This window comes from Cnephaeus nilssonii (genome assembly GCF_951640355.1).
Source record: "Cnephaeus nilssonii genome assembly, chromosome: 19".
NCBI classification, from domain to species: Eukaryota; Metazoa; Chordata; class Mammalia; order Chiroptera; family Vespertilionidae; genus Cnephaeus; species Cnephaeus nilssonii.
Window position 1 is genome coordinate 48,330,249 of NC_137090.1, and position 23,505 is coordinate 48,353,753.

The window sequence follows — 23,505 nt, forward strand, 5'->3', positions numbered from 1 at the left end:
GTGTGGTCCTCTTTGGATTCCTTTTGTTTGGGGTTCTGTGTGCTTCCTGGACTTAAGTCTATTTCTTTCACCAGGTGGGGAAGTTTTCTGTCATTATTTCTTCAAATAGGTTTTCAATATCTTGCTCTCTCTCTTCTTCTGGCACCCCCATTATTCTGATGTTGGTACGCTTGAAGTTGTCCCAGAGGCTCCTTACACTATCTTCATATTTTGGGATTCTTTTTTCTTTATGCTTTTCCAGTGTTTTTTGCTTCTTTGTATTTCAAATCTTTGACTTGATTCTCGCGATCCTCTCTCTGCTGTTGGATCTCTGTATATTATTCTTTATTTCAGTCAGTGTATGCTTAATTTCTAGTTGGTCCTTTTTCATATCCTCAAGGATCTCACTAAATTTATTGGCCTTTTCTGGAAAATTCTTAAAAAACCTTATAACTGTGGTTTTGAACTCTATATCCAGTAGTTTGCTTTCCTCCATTTCTTTCAGTTGTGACCTGTTTCTTTGTGTCCGCATTTTGGCTGCTTCCCTGTGTTGATAGAGTGGCTTTGTGTGTTAGGTGTCCTATAGGGCCCAGTGGCTCAGCCTCCCCAGTTACCTGAGGTGGACACTCTTTGTGCACCCCTTTGTGGACTGTCTTGTTGTAGTTAAGCCTTGATTGTTGTTGGTATCACTGGGAGGAATTGACCTCCAGGCCAATTGGCGTGAGGATCAGCTTTGTCTACGATGGAAGAACTTCTGTGCTGGAGACACCCTTATGAGGCAAGACTTACTTTAGTGGGGCTTTGGTGCTCACTGAGTCTGCCCCCTGAGAGTGTCCCTTATGCATCTGAGGAGTTGTAATCTGGATGGTCCTACTCTGACCCCTGGGTACACTGGCTCTTGGATCTCAAAGGAGGTGCTAATTTAGCCTCTGTCTGAGGCCACCCAGCAGGAGTTACGGAGAGATCTGCAGATTCCTCTTCTTTGTTTGGGGTTTGGAGGTGCCCACATGAGGCCCAGCTGTGAAGCAATGCAAGCTGCTGTGGGGCCTTGAGCCTTCTTTTGGATGTTCTGGGTCTCTGACCCAGCTGCAGTTTGTTAGGTAAGTTTAGATTTCAAAGGACCGGGCCATTCATATGCAAAAGCCTCTGCGCTCAGTTGGATGGGGCGGAGTCTCAGGGCGGAGCAAACAGCAATGGCTTCTCGTCAGCCCTGCCCTAAGAGGCCCCTGGGTCTCAGTGTCCCTTGGTAATCGCTGCAAGCACCTCTGAGAGAAAGCTGCCCTCAAGTTCCGCCCGCTGCCAGACAGTCCAGTTCCTCCCCGTATGAGTCTGGGTCCCCAGAGTCTCGCCCGGAACTGGAGTTCATAGCAGTCGGGAGCTTGTGTCTCCCTCTGGATTGAGAAAGACAGCCGAGTACTCAGTTGCCAGCCCTTTTCGCACATGCACCTCCGTACCTCCGCACTTTACTTCCGCACCTCCTCTGAGTCTCAGTGTGCTTTTCTCTTCCCTTCTAGTTGTAGAATTTCCACTCAGCCAGCCTTCCTGTGGTTCTGGATGATGTCTGTTTTGTCTTTTAGTGGTACTTTTGAAGTGGTTGTGCGAGGCAGCAATTTCAGGTATTTACCTATGCCGCCATCTTGGTTTCTCCTCTATGTCATTTATCTCTGCTCTAATCTTTATTATTTTCCTTCTTCTATTTACTCTGGACTTTTCTTGTTGTTCTCATTCTTGTTCTTTAAATTGTAGGGTTAAATAGTTTATTGTAAATTTTTCTTGTTTTTTTTTTGAGGTATGCCTGTAGTGCTATGAACTTCCCTCTCAGGACTGCTTTTGCTGTGTCCCAGAGATTTGGGGTTGTTGTGTGTTCATTTTCATTAGTTTCCAGGAAGTTTAATTGTTGTTTTTTTATATACATTTAAAAATAATACTTTTATTTTATTTTAGAGAGGAAGGGAGAGGGAGAGAGAGATAGAAACATCAGTGATGAGAGAGAATTATTGACCGGCTGCTTCCTGTACATCCCCCACTTGGGCTCAAACCCTCAACCCAGGCATGTGCCCTGGAAATTACTGGGAAATGAACTGCAACCTCCTGGTTCATAGGTCAACGCTCAGTCACTGAGCCACACCAGCCAGGCCCATCTTAATGTTTTTTAAGTGTACAGTTCAATAGTGTTAAATGCATTCACATTGTGCATCCAATTTCCAGAACGTGTTGTTGTGCAAAACTTAACTTCTGTACCCATTAGACAACAAGTTAGAATCTACATTTTTAAAGGAAGCAAGATTTAGAAAGATAGAAGGGAGAAGTAACTATGAACAGGTATGGGCACATGCTAATGGCAGGCGAATTGGATACTTGTGATGGAAGAAGTAATAGGAGAGAGCAGAAAAGTATGTTGAAGTCAGACTGGACTGTCCTAGATATCAGGCTCAGGAATTTGTCCTTCATTTTACAGGTATTGGGGTCCCTGAACAGCTTTGAACAGGATAAAGAAAGCCCAGCCTGTTATGCACTGTTTGTTTTTTTTAACCCTTTGCACTCGCTTGCTTTTTTCTCGATTCCTTTATTCTACTCGGGATTTAATTTTTTAAATACCCCAGATTTTACAAAGTGCGGCAGTAGAATAAAAAACTGGAGTTTCTTTTCATACAAACTTATTTATTTGGATTTTTTTATATTTTAAATTTTTGATACATTCAAAGAGTAATTTTAATCTCTCTAATTTAGTGAAACTACGTGTCGAGTGTGGCTCGACATACGAGCTGCTACTGATGCTAACCGTGTTGAGTCACACTCGACATCCGAGTGCAAAAGGTTAAGGATAAGTGTTTTCATATTTCATTTTTTAAAAACGTTTATTGTTGAAAGTATTACATAGGCCCTCCTTTCCCCCCCATTAATCTCCCAGCCACTCCAATCCTCCCAGCCCCCTGTTGAACACTTTTTGATTGGTTTCCTGCCCCACTCCGTGCTTCACATTGCTTCCTGCATGCTACAGTCAAATTAACTTTCCTGCAGCAGTCCTTTCATTATCAAATCGAGTATATATATCATGGCAAATCTTTTTTATTTTTTAAGGATATATTTTTATTGATTTCAGAGAGGAAGGTAGAGGGAGAGAGAGAGAGAGAAACATCCATGATGATGGAGAATCATGGATTGGCTGCCTCCTGCAAGTCTCCCACTGGGAATCGAAGCCCCATAACCCGGAGATGTGCCCTTGACCAGAATCAAACCTGGGACCTTTCAGTTCTCAGGTCGACGTTCTACCCACTGAGCCAAGCCAGCTAGGGCATCATGGCAAATCTTAATAAATTTGCTCTTTGCTTTAGGAAAATCAATCAAAATGATTGTGAGGTAGACTAGATAAGGGGAAAAGAGACGAGAGGAAATTGAGTAGTTCCCCCTGTCCATGATTTGGCTCTCTGTGGGTTGTTACTCATGGTTAACCATAGTCCCAAAGTATTAAATGGAAAATTCCACCTCACTTCTTCCCATCATGTTGGCATGTATCATCTTATCATCAGAAGGAGGGAGAGTACAGTGCAATAAGATATTTTTAGAAAGAGAGACCACATTTACATAAGATTTATTACTGTATCCTATATAATAAAAGCCTTGGTGGTGCGACGCCCTCGCACGACGTCATCACAAGATGGCTGCCTTCAGGTCATCACAAGATGACCACCACAAGATGGCCATCACAAGATGGCCTGCAGGGGAGGGCAGTTGGGGGCGACCGGTTCAGCGGGGGAGGGCAGTTGGGGGCGATCGAGCTGGCAGGGGAGGGCAATTGGGGGCAATCAGGCCAGCAGGGGAGTGGTTAGGGGGTGATCAGGCTGGCAGGCAGAAGCAGTTAGGGGAAATCAGGCAGGCAGGCAGGCAAGGGGTTAGGAGCCAGCAGTCCCAGATTGCGAGAGAGATGTCTGACTGCTGGTTTAGGCCGTAGCGGCGGCGAAGAAGCCAGGCCCTGCAGAGAGCAGAGAACCACGGGGAGTGGGCCTAAGCTGTCAGTAGGACATCCCCTGATGGCTCCTGGATTGGAGAAGGTGCAGGTAGGGCTGAGGGACACCCCCCCTCGTGCATGAATTTCATGCACCAGGCCTCTAGTCTGTATATATAAAAGCCTAAGCAACCGTTAGGACTGGATGACCAGCCGGTAGCTATGATGCGCACTGACCACCAGGGGGCAGACGTTCAATTCAGGAGCTGCCCCCTGGTGGTCAGTGCACTCCCACAGCCAACCTCCTGTGGTCCCTCCCCACAGCTGGCTGGCCCCGATTGGCCCCGACTGCTGACTAGGCCAAGGGACCCCACCTGTGCACAAATTCGTGCACCGGGCCTCTAGTATTGTTATAATTTTCTGCTTTGTTATTGGTTATTGTTAACCTCTTACTGTGCCTGATTTATAAATTAACCTTTATCATAGATGTGTACGTACAGGAAAAGGTTTGGTGTTTTCCGCAGTTTCGGGCGTCCACTGGGGTGTTAATCATCTCCCCTGCAGGTAAGGGGGGACAGCTGTACACATGGACTGGGGTTCCGTGTGGTCACCGTCTCTGCCAAGTCGTTGACAACCTGTTGACAGACAACCTTGTTCCGACTAAGGTAGAAGGAGTTGATAAGTTATACAGGTAAAACGTGAGTATATTATACAGTGAATGTTCCCTCTGGTATATCACCCCTACCTTGCTAATTGCAATATTATGTAAAAATACAAATTTTATCTATCATTGTTAAAAAATTAAAAAATATATGTTTTATTGATTTCAGAGAGAGGAAGGGAGAGGGAGAGAGAGAAATATCTGCCTCCTACACACCCCCTACTGGGGATCAAGCCTGAAGCCCTGGGCATGTGCCCTAACTGGGAATTGAACTGTGACCTCCTGGTTCATGGGTCCAGTGCTCAACTAACCGAGCCACTCCAGCCAGGGCAGTTTTGTGTGTCTTTTAAAAACATAAATGACATCACATTACACCTTTTGTTCTAACAACTGCATTTTTGTTTAGAAACCTCAGTAGACATATCCTCATTATTAGCTGTTACATAGAATTCTTGCATAGTATGGGTATAATTTATTTAACTTTTTTTTTTTCATGGAAATTGGGGTTTCTAGTTTTTGCTTTACAATGAGTGTTAACAATAAACATTATTTTACATGCCTCTACACATGTGTATTCTTTGAGGATATAGAAGTGAGATTATTGGATTGAAGATAATGCATATTTTAAATATTAAAAATATTGCTAAGTTGCCCTTGAAGTGTATGCTAGCCTCTACAATATCCATCCGCCCTGCACATAGCAGAGTGCCCTCACCATCACCTGATGTTATTAGTCCTTTTAACTGTGACCAGTCTGTTGGGCAAAATGTTTCATTTTTTAAGTATCCATTTTCCAGATTACCTGTGAGATTGAGCATTTTTTAATGCTTTTTGGCCATTTTAATTTCCTGTCCTGTCAGTTGCTTTATCATGTCCTCTTCCCATTTTTCTTTGGGTCTGTTTTTTAATCTGCCAGTTAAAAAATATTAGTAAAACATCAATGAGAGAGAATCATTGATTGGTGCCTCCTGCACGCCCCTACTGGGGATCGAACTTGCAATCCTGGTTCATGGGTTGTTGCTCAACCACTGAGCCACACCTGGCAACCTGTTGACAGTACTCCCCTGAGGATATATTTTTGAGAAAGAGAGAGAGATGGGGCGGGGGAGGGAGAAGGGAGGGAGGGAGGGAGGAAGGGAAGGAGAGGGGAGAGAGAGGGAGAAATACCAGTGTGAGAGAGAAATATGGATCGGTTGTCTCCCATATGTGCGGGGACCGGACACCAAACCCACCACCTAGGTATGTGCCTTGACCGGGAATTAAGCCTGCAACCTTTTGGTATATGGGACAACCTTGCAACCAACTGCGCTACCTGGCCAAGGCTAGACTTTTTTATTTTTATTTATTGATTTGAGAGAGAAATGTTGATTTGTTGTTCTACTCATTTACGCATTCATTGGCTGATTGTTGTGTGTGCCCTGACTGGGGATTGAACCCACGACCTTATGTTTCGGGATGATGCTCTAATCAACTGAGCTACGAGGCCAGGGCTGGGAATAGGTTTTTTATGATGCTGAACTTTATCATCTAGGAAAGTGGCATGTCTCACCATTTGATTTGTTCTTCTATGCCCGTCAGGTAAGTCTCATGCTATTTTCCATGTAGAAGCAGTTTAAATGGCTTTATTTCTGGTAGCTTTTTTGTTTTGTTTTTATGAATGGAATCTTTCCTTACAGTTTGCAGTTGGTACTGTTGATGGAGAGGAACCCTGTTGTGCATGGCATGTTAAACTTTTATCCGACCACTTGCTGAATTTCCAGTGGCTTCCTAAGCTAGTCTATTGAAAGTGTCCCTTGGCAGTGAGGTCACTAGCTGAGGTCAGAAGCCGGAACAGCTAATGGGCCTCTGAGTGGAAACTGTCCTAGCTTGAGCCTCTTTAGATCCTCTTAGAGGTTGGTGTGTTCCCACTTGCTTCAGGGGAAGCCACAGCGGTACCAGCCGGGAGGCCTTGGAATCAGACACCTGGCTCGGTGGAGTGAGCGCTCAGCTGGAGAGCACTCCGCGGGCGGCCCCCTCATAGAGCACCTTCCCTTCCCTGTGGTCTCTGGGCCAGGACCTGCCTCACACCTTATTCCTGCCAAGCCCTCTGGAGGGATGTAAGGGGGTATTTGCTACAATTTTGTTCCTATTTTCTGATTTCATAAAGGAAGGAAACAAGTCTGAAGCCAGCGGGAACTTCCCAAGGTCGCGTTACACTGGCTGTCATTCGTGGAAATCCCCCCTGGGACCCTCAGAGCCTTTCCTGAAATCGCCTCCACTTCTCTAAGGCGCACGGCACTAGGCCCCGTGCTTGCTCCTGTGGCTGATGACAAGCTCCAGGAGGCTGTCATCCCCTGCACCTCCCGTCCCTCTCGGGGCCGGAAGAGCAGCCTGAGCAGCAGGGACTGCCGTGGCTGCAGCTCAGGCTGCCTGTGGGTTCCTGGAGAGCACGCTCGCTGTTTCCTGGGGTTCCCTCTTGCTGCCGCCCACCGGCGATCACCCCTATCTGCCCAAAGCAGCAGGAGAAATAGAACTGAATTCTGAGCTCTCAGGCTCTGATTACCTCTTTAAAGATAATAGGGTTCTTTCCCTTACATCTTGCCTCTTCCAAACTCCTCAGACCTTGCCCCAAGGCTCACTAATTAGACCAGGTGTCTTCAGCTTTTAAGTACTGTGGACTTCACTTCCAAGTGGATTTTCCTTTTAAGAACATCAGCTTGGGACGGAAGCCCAGAGGTGGGAGGAAAAGTGAGAAGAGCCTTGACCAAGACTTAACACGGACCAAACTATGTTCCCCGACTTCTTGAGGTCCAAGAACATGAACACTCTGCATCCTGGTCAGACGTCTCTGTAAGGTGTGATGGCTTCACTTTTCACAGAATTCACCTGCTCTCTGCACCAGCTCACCTCGCTGCTTTTCATTGCTGACCGGCTGGTCTGGTGTCCCCAGGTAAGATGTGCTTCTTCCAGGAGATGCTCAAGATGATCCACGGATATGTGGGAAGAAACCGTTAGAATTTCTGTTTATCCTTTAGAATTTTATTTTTTGTGTATGCTTTATAATGTGTGTGTTAGCACGTAGGACAGATGTGTTACTGAAAAATCAAAATCAGGAGATTCTTGCTCTGGCCTGTTGATTCTGTTTTCCCCCATCAGTGCTGCCATCAAACATCTGTCTATGCACCTTTGTGCTGGTTTGTTTCCTGAGGATAAAGGCGAACACGCGGAATTGCAGAGTCAAGGGATATGTGCATTTTCATTCTTTTTGACACATGATTTCCAGAAGATTCGCCATCTTATGTTTCCTCCATTGGTACAGTATATATATGTCCATTCCCTCACCTAAAGAATTATTTTTATAGAAGTCTTTGCAAATTAGATGAGTGAAAAGGGCATTTTCATTTAATTTGTGTTTCTTTAATTAGCAGTGTGGTTTATTTTTCACACTGAATGAGCGTGTGTGCAGAGAGAGGGCGGGAGAGAGACCTCTTCATGTTCTTTCAGTCTTCAGTCTCCTCACCGCTCAGGTCCCCGGGAAACCTCTCCCATTCTAGTTCTGTCACCACCTTCAGGGGTTTGCTTTAATTTGCATGCCCTGGTTGCTACTGAAGTTAAATAGTCTGATACTTATTGGCCATTTGGATTTCCTCTTTTATGAATTTTCATCCTTAATCCATTTTTCTTTTGGGCTGTTTTCTTATCAATCTTTATATACAGTATTAGGGATATTACATCTATAATATCTGTTGCAACACTTAGAAAACTTGTTGAAATATTTGTCTCTTTCTTTATATCTTACTAGAGGCCCGGTGCATGAAATTTGTGCACGGGGAGGGGGAGGGGTGTCCCCTCAGCCCAGCCTGAACCCTCTCCAACCCGGGATCCCTCTCACAATCCTGGACCACTGGCTCCTAAATCGCTCACCTGCCTGCCTGCCTGGTTTGATTGCCCCTAACTGCCCCCCCTGCTGGCCTGGTCGCCCCTCACTGTCCCCCTGCCAGCCTAATCACCCCAACTGTCCCCCCACCCCCCCCCCACCCCCGCCGGCCTGGTCGCCCCACTCAGCCTGCTGTTCAGTCGTTTGGTCATCCCTCACTAACCCCCCTGCCGGCCTGGTCACCCCACGCAGTCTGCTTGTTCAGTTGTTTGGTCGTCTCTCGGGCCGGCCCTGGGTGGCTGGGCAGCCATCATCCGAGGCGGTGGCAGTGGCGGCGGCAGCAGAGGAGGAGGAGGAGGAGGAGGAAGATAGATTTATTATTCCACTTGCTGATGCATTAATTGGTTGCTTCTTGGATGTGCCCTGACCAGAGATTGAACCTGCAACTTTGGCATATCGGGACGACTCTAACAAACTGAGCTATCTGGCCAGGGTCAATAATATTTTAATTGTTTTGGTTTTTACAGGTAAATCTATAATTCATCTAGAATCATTTTTGTATTTGGTATAAGGTAGAAACTCTTTGTTTTCTTCCAATTTCCTGACCAGCCCTTCTGAAACCATTTATTAAAGACTTTCTTCACTGAATTAAAATGCCATGGTACGTATCATATACTTCTCAGGTAATTTGGATCTGTTTCTGGATTTTCTCTTCTGTTCAACATCTGTTTATTTCTATGCCTTTATCTTACTGTTTTGATTGCAAGGGCTTTATGTTTTAATATATATATAGAAAGGCAGCTCTCGCAGGTCTCACATCTCTGTCCTTTAAAAAATATATTTTTATTGAATTTTAGGGAGAGAGGAAGGGAGAGGGGAGAGAGAGAGAGAAGCATCGATGTGAGAGTGGAACACTGATTGGCTGATTCCTGTGTGCTCCCCACTGGGGACCTAGCCTGCAACCCAGGCATGTGCCCTGACCAGGAATCAAACTGGTGACCTCCCAGTGCATGGGACAATGCCCAGCCAACTGAGCCACACTGGCCAGGGCTCATCTCTGTCCTCTTTAATATTTCTGTTTTGGATATTTTTGGACATTTTCTTTTCTAATATATTTTAAAAATAGTTTTATCTAGGTTCAAAGATAATACTCCATTGAAATCCTGCCTGTAATTACATTAAATCTGTATATTAACTTTGTAAGAATCAGAATTAATATATATATATAAGTATAACAAATATATAACTATAAATTAGAACTTACATATATTTGATAATCAATTTATTTATTTGTAAGGTTTTCTGTATTAAATTTATCAAGGAATATTGTACAGCTCTCCATTTATTCAGGTTTTGTTTTAGGTCCTGCATCACATTGTTAACTTTTAAAACTAAAACTGGGTTAAAATACAAATAATATTTGTACTCTGTAATATTTACTTTGTATTTAGTGGGCTAACATGTCAGATGAATACTACCAGGTCCAGAGAGCTATACAACACTTATTTATTTGGAGTGGGATGAAATGCTCTAAAAATACAAATTAAATCCATCAGGTCTAATGTGTCATTTAAGTCCACTATTTGCTTATTGATTTTCTGTCTGGAAGATCTATCCATTGATGTTAATGGGGTGTTAAAGTCCCCTACTATGATTGTATTACCTACTGTCAATCTCTCCCTTCATGTTCATAAGATTTGCTTTATATATTTAGGTGCTTCTATGTTGAATGCATAAATGTTTATAACAGTTATATCCCTTTATCATTATGTATGTCCTTCTTTGTCTCTTGTTATAGTTTTAAAGTCTATTTTCCCAATAAGTGTAATTTTTTAAAAAGTCTATTTTGTCTGATATAAGTATGGCTACCCTGGCTGCCATGCTCAGTGGTTAGAGTGTCAGCCCTCACACCGACGAGTGGGGGGTTTGATTCCTGGTAAAGGGGAGGTATCTGGGTTGCAGGTTCGACCCCCCAGACCTGCTTGGGGCTCATGTGGCAGGCAACCAATCAATATGTCTCTCTCACATCCATGTTTCTCTCTTCTCCCTCTCTCTCTCTCTCTCTCTCTCTCTCTCTCTCTCTCTCTCTCTCTGAGTCCCCCTCCTACTCCTCCCCCCCCATTCCACTCTCTCTCAAAATAAGTGGAAAAAAATCCTCCAGTGAGAATTAACAACAACAACAAAAGTATTGCTACCCCAACTGTTTTGTTTGTTTGTTTCCATTTGCATGAAATCTCTTTTTCCATCCCTTTACTTCCAGTCTGTGTGTGTCTTTGATTTGATGTGGGTCTCTTATAGGCAGCATATATATAGATCTTGTTTTCTTATCCATTCAGCTACCCTATGTCTTTTGATTAGAGCATTTAATTCATTTGCATTTAGGGTGATTATTGGTAGATATGTCATTTTTGGCATTTTATTATCCATATTTATGTTTCTTTTTTATGTACCAGATTTTATTACGTGTACATTAAAAATAATTTCTAAAAAAGTACATTGTCATCAGCAACAATGATACCTTCTATTTCTCCATCTAAGGGTGGAACATCACCTCTCCTGGAGAAACCCATAGCTGTCCCTGGTATGTCCACCAGGTCCGCGTCCCGGAGCTGTCGGCACCCCTGCTGAAAGCCTCTGTTGTCCGTGGCTCCCTGCCACGTGGCCATGTTGATCCTATCCACTCCCAAGTTGGGGTCACAGGCTCAGAGTTTCCCAGAGCTCCCAAACCAGTTCGTCACCATCAAGCCAGCATTACAAGAAATGTTGAACGGACTACTTTAAGAAAAGAAGAAAAGAAAAGAAACATAGAGTCTACTTCCTGCCACCTGAGCTGGCATCACCCCTTCCCAGCTTGGCCAAGTGTGGGGAGAGGGCCAGCCAGGGCGGGCACAGGATGTAGGGAGACTTGGAATGGGGTGTAGATGGGACAGTGGCAATGTGGCCTTATTTTCTGCCAGGTGCTCATAAGCCCCAACCTGGCTTTTCTGCTCCACACTTAGGATTTCCTTCACTTATTCAAGATTGCTAACACTGGCATTATCCCAGGGGTACACGTACAACTTCATTTGGCAGTCTGGGAAACTGATTTGCTCTGTTGCCCAGGTCCAGAGCTGTGGAGCCCATGTCTGCCACTGGCAGGCCAAACGCTGTTGGCTCTGGCATCCAGAACACCAAAATGAGCTAGTGCCCTAAATAGAGGGCACAGCTTCATTCATAGCCCTTCCATGAGGAGAGGGAGCCCAGCCAATGGCTCATGGGACAGCCAAGCACAGCTGACATCTGGGTGTGTGCACCCTACCCAGCCCTCTCCCCACACCTTGGCGAGCTGGGAGGGGACAATGCCAGCTTGGGTGGTGAGACCTAGGCTCTCTTCCCCCGCCCCCCCTTTCATCTTAAAGAAGTCCCTTTAACATTTCTTATGGTACTGGTTTGGTGGTGATGAACTCCTTTAGCTTTTTCTTGTCTGGCAAGCTCTTTATTTCTCCTTCAACTTTAAATGATAGCCTTGCTGGGTAGAGTAGTCTTGGTTGTAGGATGCCAAGTTTATCATATGTACTGGTGTGTCCTTATAGTAAACTAGAACATTGTAATGTAATCTTACTTTCACACTATTTTTTGAGTTGAGATATAATTCACATATTATAAAACTCACCTTTCAACTTGTAGAATTTAGTGGTTTTTAGTGGTTGGGGATTTTGCAGGTTTGGTTCCAGACCACCAAAATAAAGTGAATGTCGCAATAAAGTGAGTCACACAAAATTTTTGGTTTCCCAGGGCATATAAAAATTATGTTTATAGTATGTATTGTCTAAATAAACAATGTAGCCCTGGCCAGTGTTGCTCAGTTGGTTGAGTATCATCCCATGCACCGAAAGGTTGCCAGTGCGATCCTCGGTCAGGTCACATACTCAGGTTTCGAGTTCCATCCCTGGTTGGGGTATGTGCAGGAGGCAACCAATTGATGTTTCTCTTTCACATAAATGTTTCTCTCTCCCTCTCTTACTCTCTCTCTAAAATCAATAACATTTAAAAAAATTTTTAAGTCTATAATTTAAAAAACATCTCATGCCCTGACCGGTTTGGCTCAGTGGATGGAGCATCGGCCTGTAGACTGAAGGGTCCCGGGTTCGATTCCAGTCGGGGGCACATGCCTTGGTTGCGGGAACGTCCCCAGTGGGGTGTGTGCGGGGGGCGGCTGATTGATGTTTCTCTCTCATCGATGTTTCTGGCTCTCTATCCCTCTCCCTTCCTCTCTGTAAAAAATCAATTAAAAAAAAACAAAAACATCTTACATTGATGTTTCTCTCCCTCCCTTCCTCTTTTGAAGATCAATTTTAAAAACAAACTTTAAAAGCAGTGGACCAACCAAAACGAAAACTAGTAAAAAGGTTAAAATGCAAAAATAGGATCATCATGTGTAATTATAATAGTAATTTAAGGGATACACAGAAACACATACATACATAAAGTAAAAAATAATAACAAAAACTTCAAAGTGAGGGGGTAAGAATGGTGGTGATTTGCCTTAGCTGGTTTGGCTTAGTGGATAGAGTGTTGGCCTGTGGACTGAAGGGTCCCGGGTTCAATTCCGGTCAAGGGCACATACCTGGGTTGTAGGCTCAATCCCCAGTAGGGGGTGTGCAGGAGGCAGCCGATCAATGATTCTCTCTCATCATTGATGTTTCTATCTCTCTCCCTCTCTCTTCCTCTCTGAAATAAATTAAAATAAAATAAAAATGGTGGTGATTTTAGAATGTGTTTGAACTTTTGTTTGTTAATTCTCACTGGTGGATATTTTTTCAATTGATTTAAGAGAGAGTGGAAGGAAGGGGGAAGTGGGGAGAGAGAAACATCAATGTGAGAGAGCCACATCAATTGGTTGCCTCCTGCAAGAGCCCCAATCAGGGAGGGGAATCTACAAGCCAGTTATGTGCCCTTGACTGGAATTGAACCTGCAACCCTTGGGTCCGTGGGTCAATGCTCTAACCACTGAACAATGCGGCCAGGACAGAATGTATTTGAACTTAGTGACCATCAACTTAAAAATAGATTGCTATAAACATAGCTTGGTATATATTGTCAACCTAGGACCAACTCAGAGCCAACAGGAATCCCTAATTTTGGGTGTGATAAAGAAGGAAACTTCATTCAGTGCAAAACAGCTCAATTGTGATAGGGCATGGCTGTGAAAACAGCATGGCTGTGAGGCAGCCCTGGGGCCAGACCCCTCTCTGACTAGATAGCTCTGCTCTGTCCTCGCTGCTCTGCTCTGCTCCCTTCTGTGCCAGTCTGCTTTGGCCAGCACTGGTCTGCTTTGCTCTGTTCCAACCTGTGTTTCAGCTCGGCTCAGAAGCACAGTCTTCAGTCTTAGGTGGGAAGGGAGAGTGCACTCACAGAGTCAGAGGGGAGCTGGCGTATATGGACAAGAAAAGAGATCAAGAGAATAAGAAAGCAGAGAAGAACTACAAAAATAATCAGAAAAACAATGAATAAAATGACAGTAACTACATACCTATCAATAATTACTTTAAATATAAATGGCTTAAATGCTCCAAAGAGGAATGGACAAAGAAGATGTGGAACATGTATACAATGGAATATTGGCCATAAAAAAGAGTGATATCTTACCATTTGTGACAACATGGATGGACCTAGAGGGGTATTGTGCTAAGTGAAATATGACAGACAGATAAGGACAATACTATATGATTTCACATATATGTGGGATCTAAAGAACAAATGAATAAACAAAACAGAAACAGACTCAGATACAGAGAACAAACTGAGGGTTGCCAAATGGGAAGGGTGTTGGGGGTTGGGTGAAAAAGGTGAAGGGATTAAGAAGTACAGATGAGTAGTTAAAAAATAGTCACAGGGATGTAAATTACAACATAGAGAATACAGTCAGTGATATTGTAATAACTGTGTGGTGTCAGATGAGTACTATCATTATTGGTGGAATCACTTCATAAATTATGTGATTGACCACTGTGCTATACATCTGAAACTAATATAAAATAATATTGGAAAAAAATAGTCATGAGGATGTAAAGTACAGCTTAGAGAATACAGTCGATAATCTATATACCGTATTTTCCGGCGTATAAGACGACTTTTTAACCCAGGAAAATCTTCTATACACCCAGTCATCTTATACGCCAGAAAATACGGTATATAAAAGGCTAAGTGGCTGACTGTCCATCCATCCAACCATCTGACCCGCCGGCCAGCCGGTACATATGACGTGCACTGGCAATTTAAAAATAAACGTTGACTCGCGCATGCATGATATATATAAAGCTCTCGCTGGTGCCAATCGGACACATGTGTTTCGATCTGTCATTGTTGGTCATGAATTTGGTTGTTTTTGTTGACATTCAATGTGAACCACATTGCAGTTTATTCAGCTGTCCAACTGACTAGCCAGCCAGTACATATGACACACTGGCGATTTAAAAATAAATGTTGACTCATGCATGCATGATACATATAAAGCTCTCGCTGGTGCTAATTGCATGCATGTTTTAATTTTATAATACTATATTGTATATACTGTTTTGACATGTAATTTTTTGCAGTAATGTAATTACCACACGGATCTTTCTTCTAGTTAATTTCCTTTCAATGTGCACGAATCTGTGCACCGGGCCACTGGTATATATAAAAGGCTAAGTGACCGACCATACATACGTCCAACCAACCGGCTGGCCGGTACATATGATGCGCACTGGCAATCCTATATAATGAAAGGGTAATATGCAAAACGACTGAAGGGCAGAATGACCGGAACACCCACAGCCCCTCTTCCCAGCTGGCCCTGCCCCCCAGCGGGCTCCCCCACCCTGATTGGGGGCAGGGCTGGCCAGCAAACCTCCTATGGCCCCTTGCCCAGGTTGGCCCTGCCCCCAATCAGCCCCCCACCCCAGCCGGCCCACCCCCAATGGCCCCCATCAGGGGTGGGCCGGATGGACCCCACTAGTGCACGAATTCGTACACCAGGCCTCTATTATATTCACAATAAAATTGTCAGTAGTTTTCTTCTTTGTGATATAGCATGTTTTGGTATGATGTCTATGAGTTGGAGTACTTTTCTATTTTATTCTAAGTAACATTGGAAGTAGCTTTAGATAGCTTTACCACCATCTACACTAGGAACTTTAAAAAATATAACTACCTTTCTAAGATCTTTTGATGTTATTTATTTGGTCTGTTGTCTTTTACTTTTTAAGTAAATTTTAGTCATGTAAAATCCCATTCATAAGACACCTTGCCATTGAATGAATCCAGTTGTCTCTTCTCACCAGTACCCTGCCTAGTTCCCATTCCCAAATGTAGTGGACCAAAGCTGGTGCTGGGGCATGGGGTGGAAGGGGATTTGGAAGTGAGCACCTGCTCAGGACTTGTTCAGTTTGAGAGCATTTTTTCATTTAAAAGATTCAACAAAAGGAGAAGGGTGAAGTTTTCCGGTGGAGAAGACAGCCACCATGTCAACATCAGTTTGTGCTAGAGTCCAACCCCTGTAGAGCTTGGCTCATCTCACCCCTGCCTAGCTATGGAGCCACCCCTGCCTAGCTATAGGGCCACCCCTGCCTAGTTATAAGGCCACCCCTGCCTAGCTATAGGGCCACCCCTGCCTAGTTATGGAGCCACCCCTGCCTAGCTATAGGGTCACCCCTGCCTAGCTATAGGGCCACCCCTGCCTAGCTATAGGGTCACCCCTGCCTAGCTAAGAGCCACCCCTGCCTAGCTATAGGGTCACCCCTGCCTAGTTATAAGGCCACCCCTGCCTAGCTATAGGGCCACCCCTGCCTAGCTATAGGGCCACCCCTGCCTAGCTATAGGGCCACCCCTGCCTAGCTATAGGGCCACCCCTGCCTAGCTATGGAGCCACGTTGGTGCACAGGCTTCCTTCCTTCCCTCCTAGGTTTTGCCATGAAAGCAGAACCGTTGCCCGCCCGAGGATGGGCAACACCACCTTCGCATCTTGGATGCACCAGCTTGATGCCAAGTCATGCAAAGATGAACAATACTGGTTTTCCTGAATCTTGCAGTGAGGCAGGCCTGCATTTTGGGGGACTGACATGTTTGGACCCTGTTTTACACTGTGGTAGGGTTTTGTGGTCGTCCAGAATTTCCTAGGAAGTTATCCCTTTCCTTTAGATTTTCAATTTTGTTGCCATGGACTTGCATATCATCTAATTGTCTCCAGTCTCTTCCATTTTTGTGGCTGTAACATTCATTGCAGCCACATTGTTCTCTCTTTCTGATTTAGACTTGCTAGGGGTTGGCTTATTTGATTTTCAAAGAAAACTTTATCCTTTCCACTATTTTTTGTTTCATTTACTTTTACCTTTCACATGTATTAAATCCCTCTTTCTATTTTTCTTGGTTTATATTGTTGATTTTCTTAAATTGAATCGCCATAGTTCACTTATTTTCAGTCTTTTTAAAAATAAGTGTTTAAGACTATATATTACATGAATACAGGTCCCATCTAAAAGTGTCATTTTTATTACTTTTCAGATGATTTGTAATCACCTCTCTGATCTAGGAGTGAGTTAGGAGGTTTCTTGATTTCTAAGATTTTGGTTTTGGGTTATTTTATAATTTCTTTGAATGTTATTTGATTATGATCAAAGAATGCTTTGGGAATTTATTAAGTATTTCTTAGTGGCTAATAAATAATTATTTTTTTACATCAGAAGTGAATGCTGACTTTAAGTTTCTTATATTATTCAATGATGTGTTTTCATTTTTTGCCAAATCGATTTGTAAACATTCTGAAAGAATATTAAAGCCTTTCATTATTATTGTTTTATTTTAAATAAAGAACTTGTAGTTCTGGGAGATTTTGTTTCATGTATCAGGATGCTGTGATACTTGGTGCATCTCTTCTCACAGAGTGAACCTGCTATAAAATATCTCCCACTGTGCAAGTTTAATGCTTTTTATGTCTAGACTAGAGGCCCAGTGCACGAATTTGTGCATGGGTGGGGTCCCTCAGCCTGGCTTGCAATCGGGGCCAATCGGGTCCCTCTCACCCTGTCCCAATTGGGGCCGATCAGGGCCGGCTGGCCAGGGGAAGGGACTGTGAGAGGTTGGCTAGCCACGGGAGGTTGGCTGTGGGAGTGCACTGACCACCAGGGGGCAGTTCCTGTATTGAGCGTCTGACCCCTAGTGGTCAGTGCACATCATAGCTACCATCCGGTCATCCAGTCATCTGGTCGTAATTGTCACTTACCAGTAGGCTTTTATATATATAGACTAGAGGCCCAGAGCATGAAATTAGTGCAAGGGGGGAGGTCCCCTCAGCCCAACCTGCACCCTCTCCAATCCAGGACCCCTCAGGGGATGTCTGAATGCCAGTTTTGGCCCAATCCCAGGGACTGGGCCTAAACTGGCAGTCGGACATTCCTCTCACAATCCAGGACCGCTGGCTCCTAACTGCTCACCTGCCTGCCTGACTGATTGCCCCTAACTGCCTCTGCCTGCTTGCCTGATTGCCTCTAACTGCCCCCCCTCCCAGCCTGGTCGCCCCAAACTGCCCCTCCCCCCACCAGCCTGGTCGCTCCCAACTGCCCCCCCACAGGCCTGGTCACCCCCAACTGCCCCCTCTGCTGGCCTGGTTGCCCCCAACTGCCCCCCTGCCGGCCTGGTCGCCCCAACTGAACCCCCCCGCCAGCCTGGTTGCCCCCAACTGCCCCCCACAAGCCTGGTTACCCCCAACTGCCCCCCCATTGTCCTGGTCACCCTCAACTTCCCCCCCTCACCAGCCTGGTCTCCCCAAACTGCCCCCCCCACTGGCCTGGTCATCCCTTACTGCCCCCCGCTGCTGGCCTGTTTGCCCCTTACTGCTGCCCCTTCCAGCCTGGTCACCCCCAACTGCCCCCTCCCTGCCAGCCTGGTCGCCCCCAACTGCCCTCCTCCATTGGCCTGTTTGTCCCCAACTTCCCCTCCTCCCCACCCCCGCCGGCCTGGTCGCCCCACACAGCCTGCTGTTCAGTCATTTGGTCATCCCTCACTAACCCCCCTGCCAGCCTTGTCACCCCATGCAGCCTGTGTTCGGTCGTCTTTCCGGTTGTTTTGGTCATGATGGCCCCTGGCTTTTTATATATTAGGATGTTTGTCATTTTCTTTTTACTTGCCTTTGTCTGATAAATGGCTCATTCTTATTTAGCCTTTGTCACTTTTAGATGTTGCTAGACTTTGATTTGTAACTCAATTTGATACTCTATTTTGGTAGGGAAGTTAGCTCGCTCATTTTTGTTTAAACTAACTGATATCTGATTGTATTATTTTCATATCATTCTCATATTACATTTCATACTTCATTTCCTCTTTTTCTTCCTTACTTTTGCAGGCTTTTAAGTTTCTCTGCATTTCCTGTTTCCCCCTGAGTAAATTTGTATACTACACTTTTCAGAGCTGCAGGTCCTAACAATCCAGACAGAGCCCTGTGTTTGTTCACAACTCGTTGCCCTGCACTGTGATACTTCTCCTCCCCAGCTCCCCGCCTCGAACCCAGAGGAGACTTCTGCAATACTTTTATCTCCCTCCCCCACTTGACATTTAGGAATTTTGCCAGCATGCTTGTGTGTCTTTTAAAAAAACAACAACAACAACAAAACAATACCAAATAAACTGCAGCTCCAGTCAGACTGCTCCAAAACCTCCAAAGCCCAAGCAAAGAGGAGAAAACTGTAGTTCTTGCTGTAGCTCCTGCTGGGTGGCCTCAGACAGTAGCTGACCTGCACCCCATTGGAGATCCAGAAACTAGTGTATCTAGTGGTCGGTGTGAGACGACACCAGATTTCAACCACTCTCATAAGGGACACATTTAAGAGGCAGACTCAGTGAGCACCAAAGCCCTACTGGAACAAGTCCTGCCCCATAAACGTGTCTCCAGAACAGCAATTCTTCCGTTATAGACGCAGCGGGTCCTCACAGCCAATTGTCCTGGAGGTCAATTCCTCCCAGTGACACCAACAACAATCAAGACTTAACTACAACAAGGCTGTACACACAGTCCACAAAGGGGTGCACCAAGAATGTCCACCTCAGGTAACTGGGAGGTTGACCTGTTGAACCAATAGGACACCTAGTACACAAAGCTACCCTACAAACTCAGGGAAGCAGCGAAAATGAGGAGACAAGGAAACAGATCACAAACAAAAGAAATGGAGGAGAACAAACGAATGGACATAGAGTTCAAAACCACGGTTATAAGGTTTTTCAAGAATTTCATGGAAAAGGCCGATAAATTTAATGAGACCCTCGAGGATATGAAAAAGGACCAACTAGAAATTAAACATACACTGACTGAAATAAAAAATATTATACAGAGACCCAACAGCAGACGAGAGGAACGCAAGAATCAAGTCAAAGATTTGGAATACAAAGAGGCAAAGGACACTCCTCCAGAGAAGCAAGAAGAGAAGAGAATTCAGAAAGTTGAAGATAGTGTAAGAAGCCTCTGGGACAACTTCAAGCGTACCAACATCAGAATTATGGGGGTGCCAGAAGAAGAGAGAGAGCAAGATACTGAAAACCTATTTGAAGAAATAATGACAGAAAACTTCCCCCACCTGGTGAAAGAAATAGACTTATAAGTCCAGGAAGCGCACAGAACCCCAAACAAAAGGAATCCAAAGAGGACCATACCAAGACACATCATAATTAAAATGCCAAGGGCAAAAGACAAAGAGAGAATCTTACAAGCAGCAAGAGAAAAACAGTTAGTTACCTACAAGGGAGCACCCATACGATTATCAGCTGATTTCTGAACAGAAACTATGCAGGCCAGACGGAGTGGCAAGAAGTATTCAAAGTGATGAATAGCAAGAACCTACAACCAAGATTACTCTACCCAGCAAAGTTATCATTCAGAATTGAAGGTCAGATAAAGAGCTTCACAGATAAGAAAAAGCTAAAGGAATTCATCACCACCAAACCAGTATTACATGAAATGCTGAAAGGTATTATTTAAAAAGAGGAAAAAGAAGAAAAAAGTAAAGATAAAAATTATGAACAACAAATACATATCTATCAACAAGTGAATCTAAAAGTAGAGTGAATCAAAAATCTGAGAAACAGAATAAACTGATGAATATAATAGAGTCAGGGGCATAGAATGGGAGTGGATTGATAATTCTCAGGGGGAAAGGGGTGTCTGTGTGGGGGGTACGGGAAGAGACTGGACAAAAATCATACACCTATGGATGAGGACAGCAGGGGGGAGGTAAGGGCAGAGGGAGGGTGAGAACCGGATGGAGGGGAGATAAGGGGGGAAAAAAGGAGAAACAATTGTAATAATCTGAACAATAAAGATTTATTAAATTAAAAACAAAAAAAGCGGGCTAGGATATGGTGTACCCTTCCAAAGTGCTGACCCAAGTTTCTTTATTTTTCCTATCTGTAACTTCTGGAATACATTAGGTCTCCTCAATGTATTTTTCAAGTCCATTTTCCACCATGGTTTGCATTTCTCAGCTCTTTTCCCCTCGTTGTGTTAAGATACAGCTTCTTTGTGATATTCCAGATTACTAATTCGGCCACTGATGAGAAACATCCCTTTGCATCTGGACCCAGGGCCTGAGCTTCCATTATTGTTTTTATTATTTATTTATTTAAAATCATTTAAAATGTTTTCAATTATAGTTGACATACAATGTCATATTAGTTTCAGGTGTATACCCCAGTGATTAGACATCATATTTCACTAAATGATCATCCTGATAAATCTCACACCCATCTGACACCATACATAATTACTACATTATTGACTATATTCCCTATGCTGTACTTTACATCCCCGTGACTATTCTGTTACAATCAATTTGTACTTCTTAATCCATTCACCTTTTTTACCCATCTCCTGAACCCCTGTGTCATCTGGAAACTGTTAAAAAGTTTTCTGTTGCTATGTGTATATTTCTGTCCTGCTTATTCATTTATTTTGTTTTCTATATTCAATTGTTGACAGGTATGTATTATTGCCATTTTATTGTTGATATTTATCATTCTTCTTCCCCTTCCTATTCCCCTTCCTCCTCCTCCTCCTCCTCCTCCTCCTCTTCCTCCTCCTCCTCCTCCTCCTCCTCCTCCTCCTTCTCCTCCTCCTCCTCCTCCTCCTCCTCCTCCTCCTCCTCCTCCTCCTCCTCCTCCTCCTCCTTCTTCTTCTTCTTCTTCTTCTTCTTCTTCTTCTTCTTCTTCTTCTCTAATTAGATGAGGCTTTTTATTGTTGTTTTTCTTCCTTTTTTTTTTTTTTAAATTAAGGGTCCCTTACTGGTCCTGCTTCCATGAGTGGCCAAGACCAGGTGGAAAGGGGAGGGGAACCAGGCAGCATGGGGAAGGGTTATCTTCACAACATTCCATTTCTACACAGAACTAAACAGACAAGCACAGAGTCACTATTGCGGTTAGAAGTTGGCAGCATGGGAAAGAGGGGGAGGAACAGGTTGCAAGTAGGGATGTCATTAAAAAAAATACAGGCCCTCTCCAAAACTGGGGTGCCTGGGGTAGGGAGGACTTGGACTGTTTCAACCCAAGAGGAATCAGAAGATCAAAAGCTGTTTGGGAAGGCCAGAACCGTCAGGAATGGAGGGAGAAGGAAGGTCCAGGGGGTGGGGGGCTGTTTGGCAACTGGGTGAAGGGATTGCCCTCCCCCTGCTGGGATCCCTCCAGCCCCTCCGGTCTGGCAGGAGGGGGGCAGCCTGCAACCCCACACAGGCAGGTCTGGGGCTGCCAGATGCTCCAGGCAGGGGGCTGGAGGGGGCTCACAAAGGCTTGCCCTCCAGGGAGATGACAGCACTGCCCCCCAGCTTCTCTGCCAGAGTGCAGCGGTCCTTGACCTCCTCGTAGCAGTTTGCTTGTAATTCATGCTTGATCCCCGTAAGCTTCTTCTTGATGGCATCCTTGGAGCTGGCATAGATCATTTTGCTCTTAAGAGGCGCAGACTCGGGGGCCCAGAAGATAAACACCAGGTCCTCCTTCTTGCTCTCCTTGGTCTCATAGGTTGCATCATACAGGGCGTAGTGGCAGTCTTTGTCCGGCAGCATCTTGACAAAGGTGGCGTAGGGGTCGTCTGCTGTCTGGCCCACATCACCTACCAGGATCTCCTTGCCCTCTTCCAGAATGATGTTCTTCTTGTCTTCACTCAGGCAGAAGAGCACCGCCTTCTTGCGCTTCTTCACCTCCTCTGGTGTCGAGGACTTATGTACCTTCATGTCATTGAACACTTTGATGACTCCATCAGAGACAGCCACACCAGAGGCCATGTTTCCGGAAGCTAAAGGAGATAGCAAGAAGAGCCTGGAAAGACGAGAGCCACTGCAGCTGCTGCTGGGATCCGACTGATGACTTCTTCTTCTTCTTCTTCTTCTTCTTCTTCTTCTTCTTCTTCTTCTTCTTCTTCTTCTTCTTCTTCTTTCTTCTTTCTTGTTCTCCTTTTAGAAGACCCTTTAACATTTCATGTAATACTGGTTTGGTGGTGAACTTTTTTAGCTTTTTCTTGTCTGAGAAGCTTTTTATCTGACCTTCAATTCTAAATGATAGCTTTGCTGAGTAGAGTAATCTTGGATGTAAGTCCTTATTTTTCATCACTTTGAATATTTCTTGTCACTCCCTTCTGGCTTGCAAAGTTTCTGTTCAGAAATTAGCTGACAGTTTTATGGGAGCTCCCTTGTAGGTAACTAACTGCCTTTTCTCTTGCTGCTTTTAAGATTCTGTCTTTGTCTTTAACCTTTGGCATTTTAATTATGATGTGTCTTGGTGTGGGCCTCTTTGGGTTCCTCTTGTTTGGGTCTCTCTGCACTTCCTGAACTTATATGTCTATTTTCTTCACCAAGTTAGGGAAGTTTTCTGTCATTATTTTTCAGATAGGTTTTCAATTTCTTGCTCCCTCTCTTCTCCTTCCAGCACCCCCATGAAGCAAATGTTGGTACACTTGCAGCTGTCCCAGAGGCTCCTTACAGTATCCTCATTCTTTTTTATTCTTTTTTTTCCCTGTTCTGATTGAGTGAGGTTTTTTTTCCTTTCTTCCTTATCTTCCAAATAGCTGATCTG

The 23,505-nt window shown here is 44.5% G+C and overlaps 1 protein-coding gene across 1 annotated transcript; it reads right to left on the reverse strand.

The window, feature by feature from the left end:
• Window positions 1–21,991: 21,991 nt before the first annotated feature.
• LOC307114419 (cofilin-1-like) lies at window positions 21,992–22,791 on the reverse strand. Its single transcript, XM_079796804.1, has one exon. It carries the CDS (start codon window positions 22,716–22,718, stop codon window positions 22,218–22,220), a length of 501 nt encoding a protein of 166 aa, XP_079652930.1. The 5' UTR covers window positions 22,719–22,791; the 3' UTR covers window positions 21,992–22,217.
• Between the last annotated feature and the right edge of the window lie 714 nt (window positions 22,792–23,505).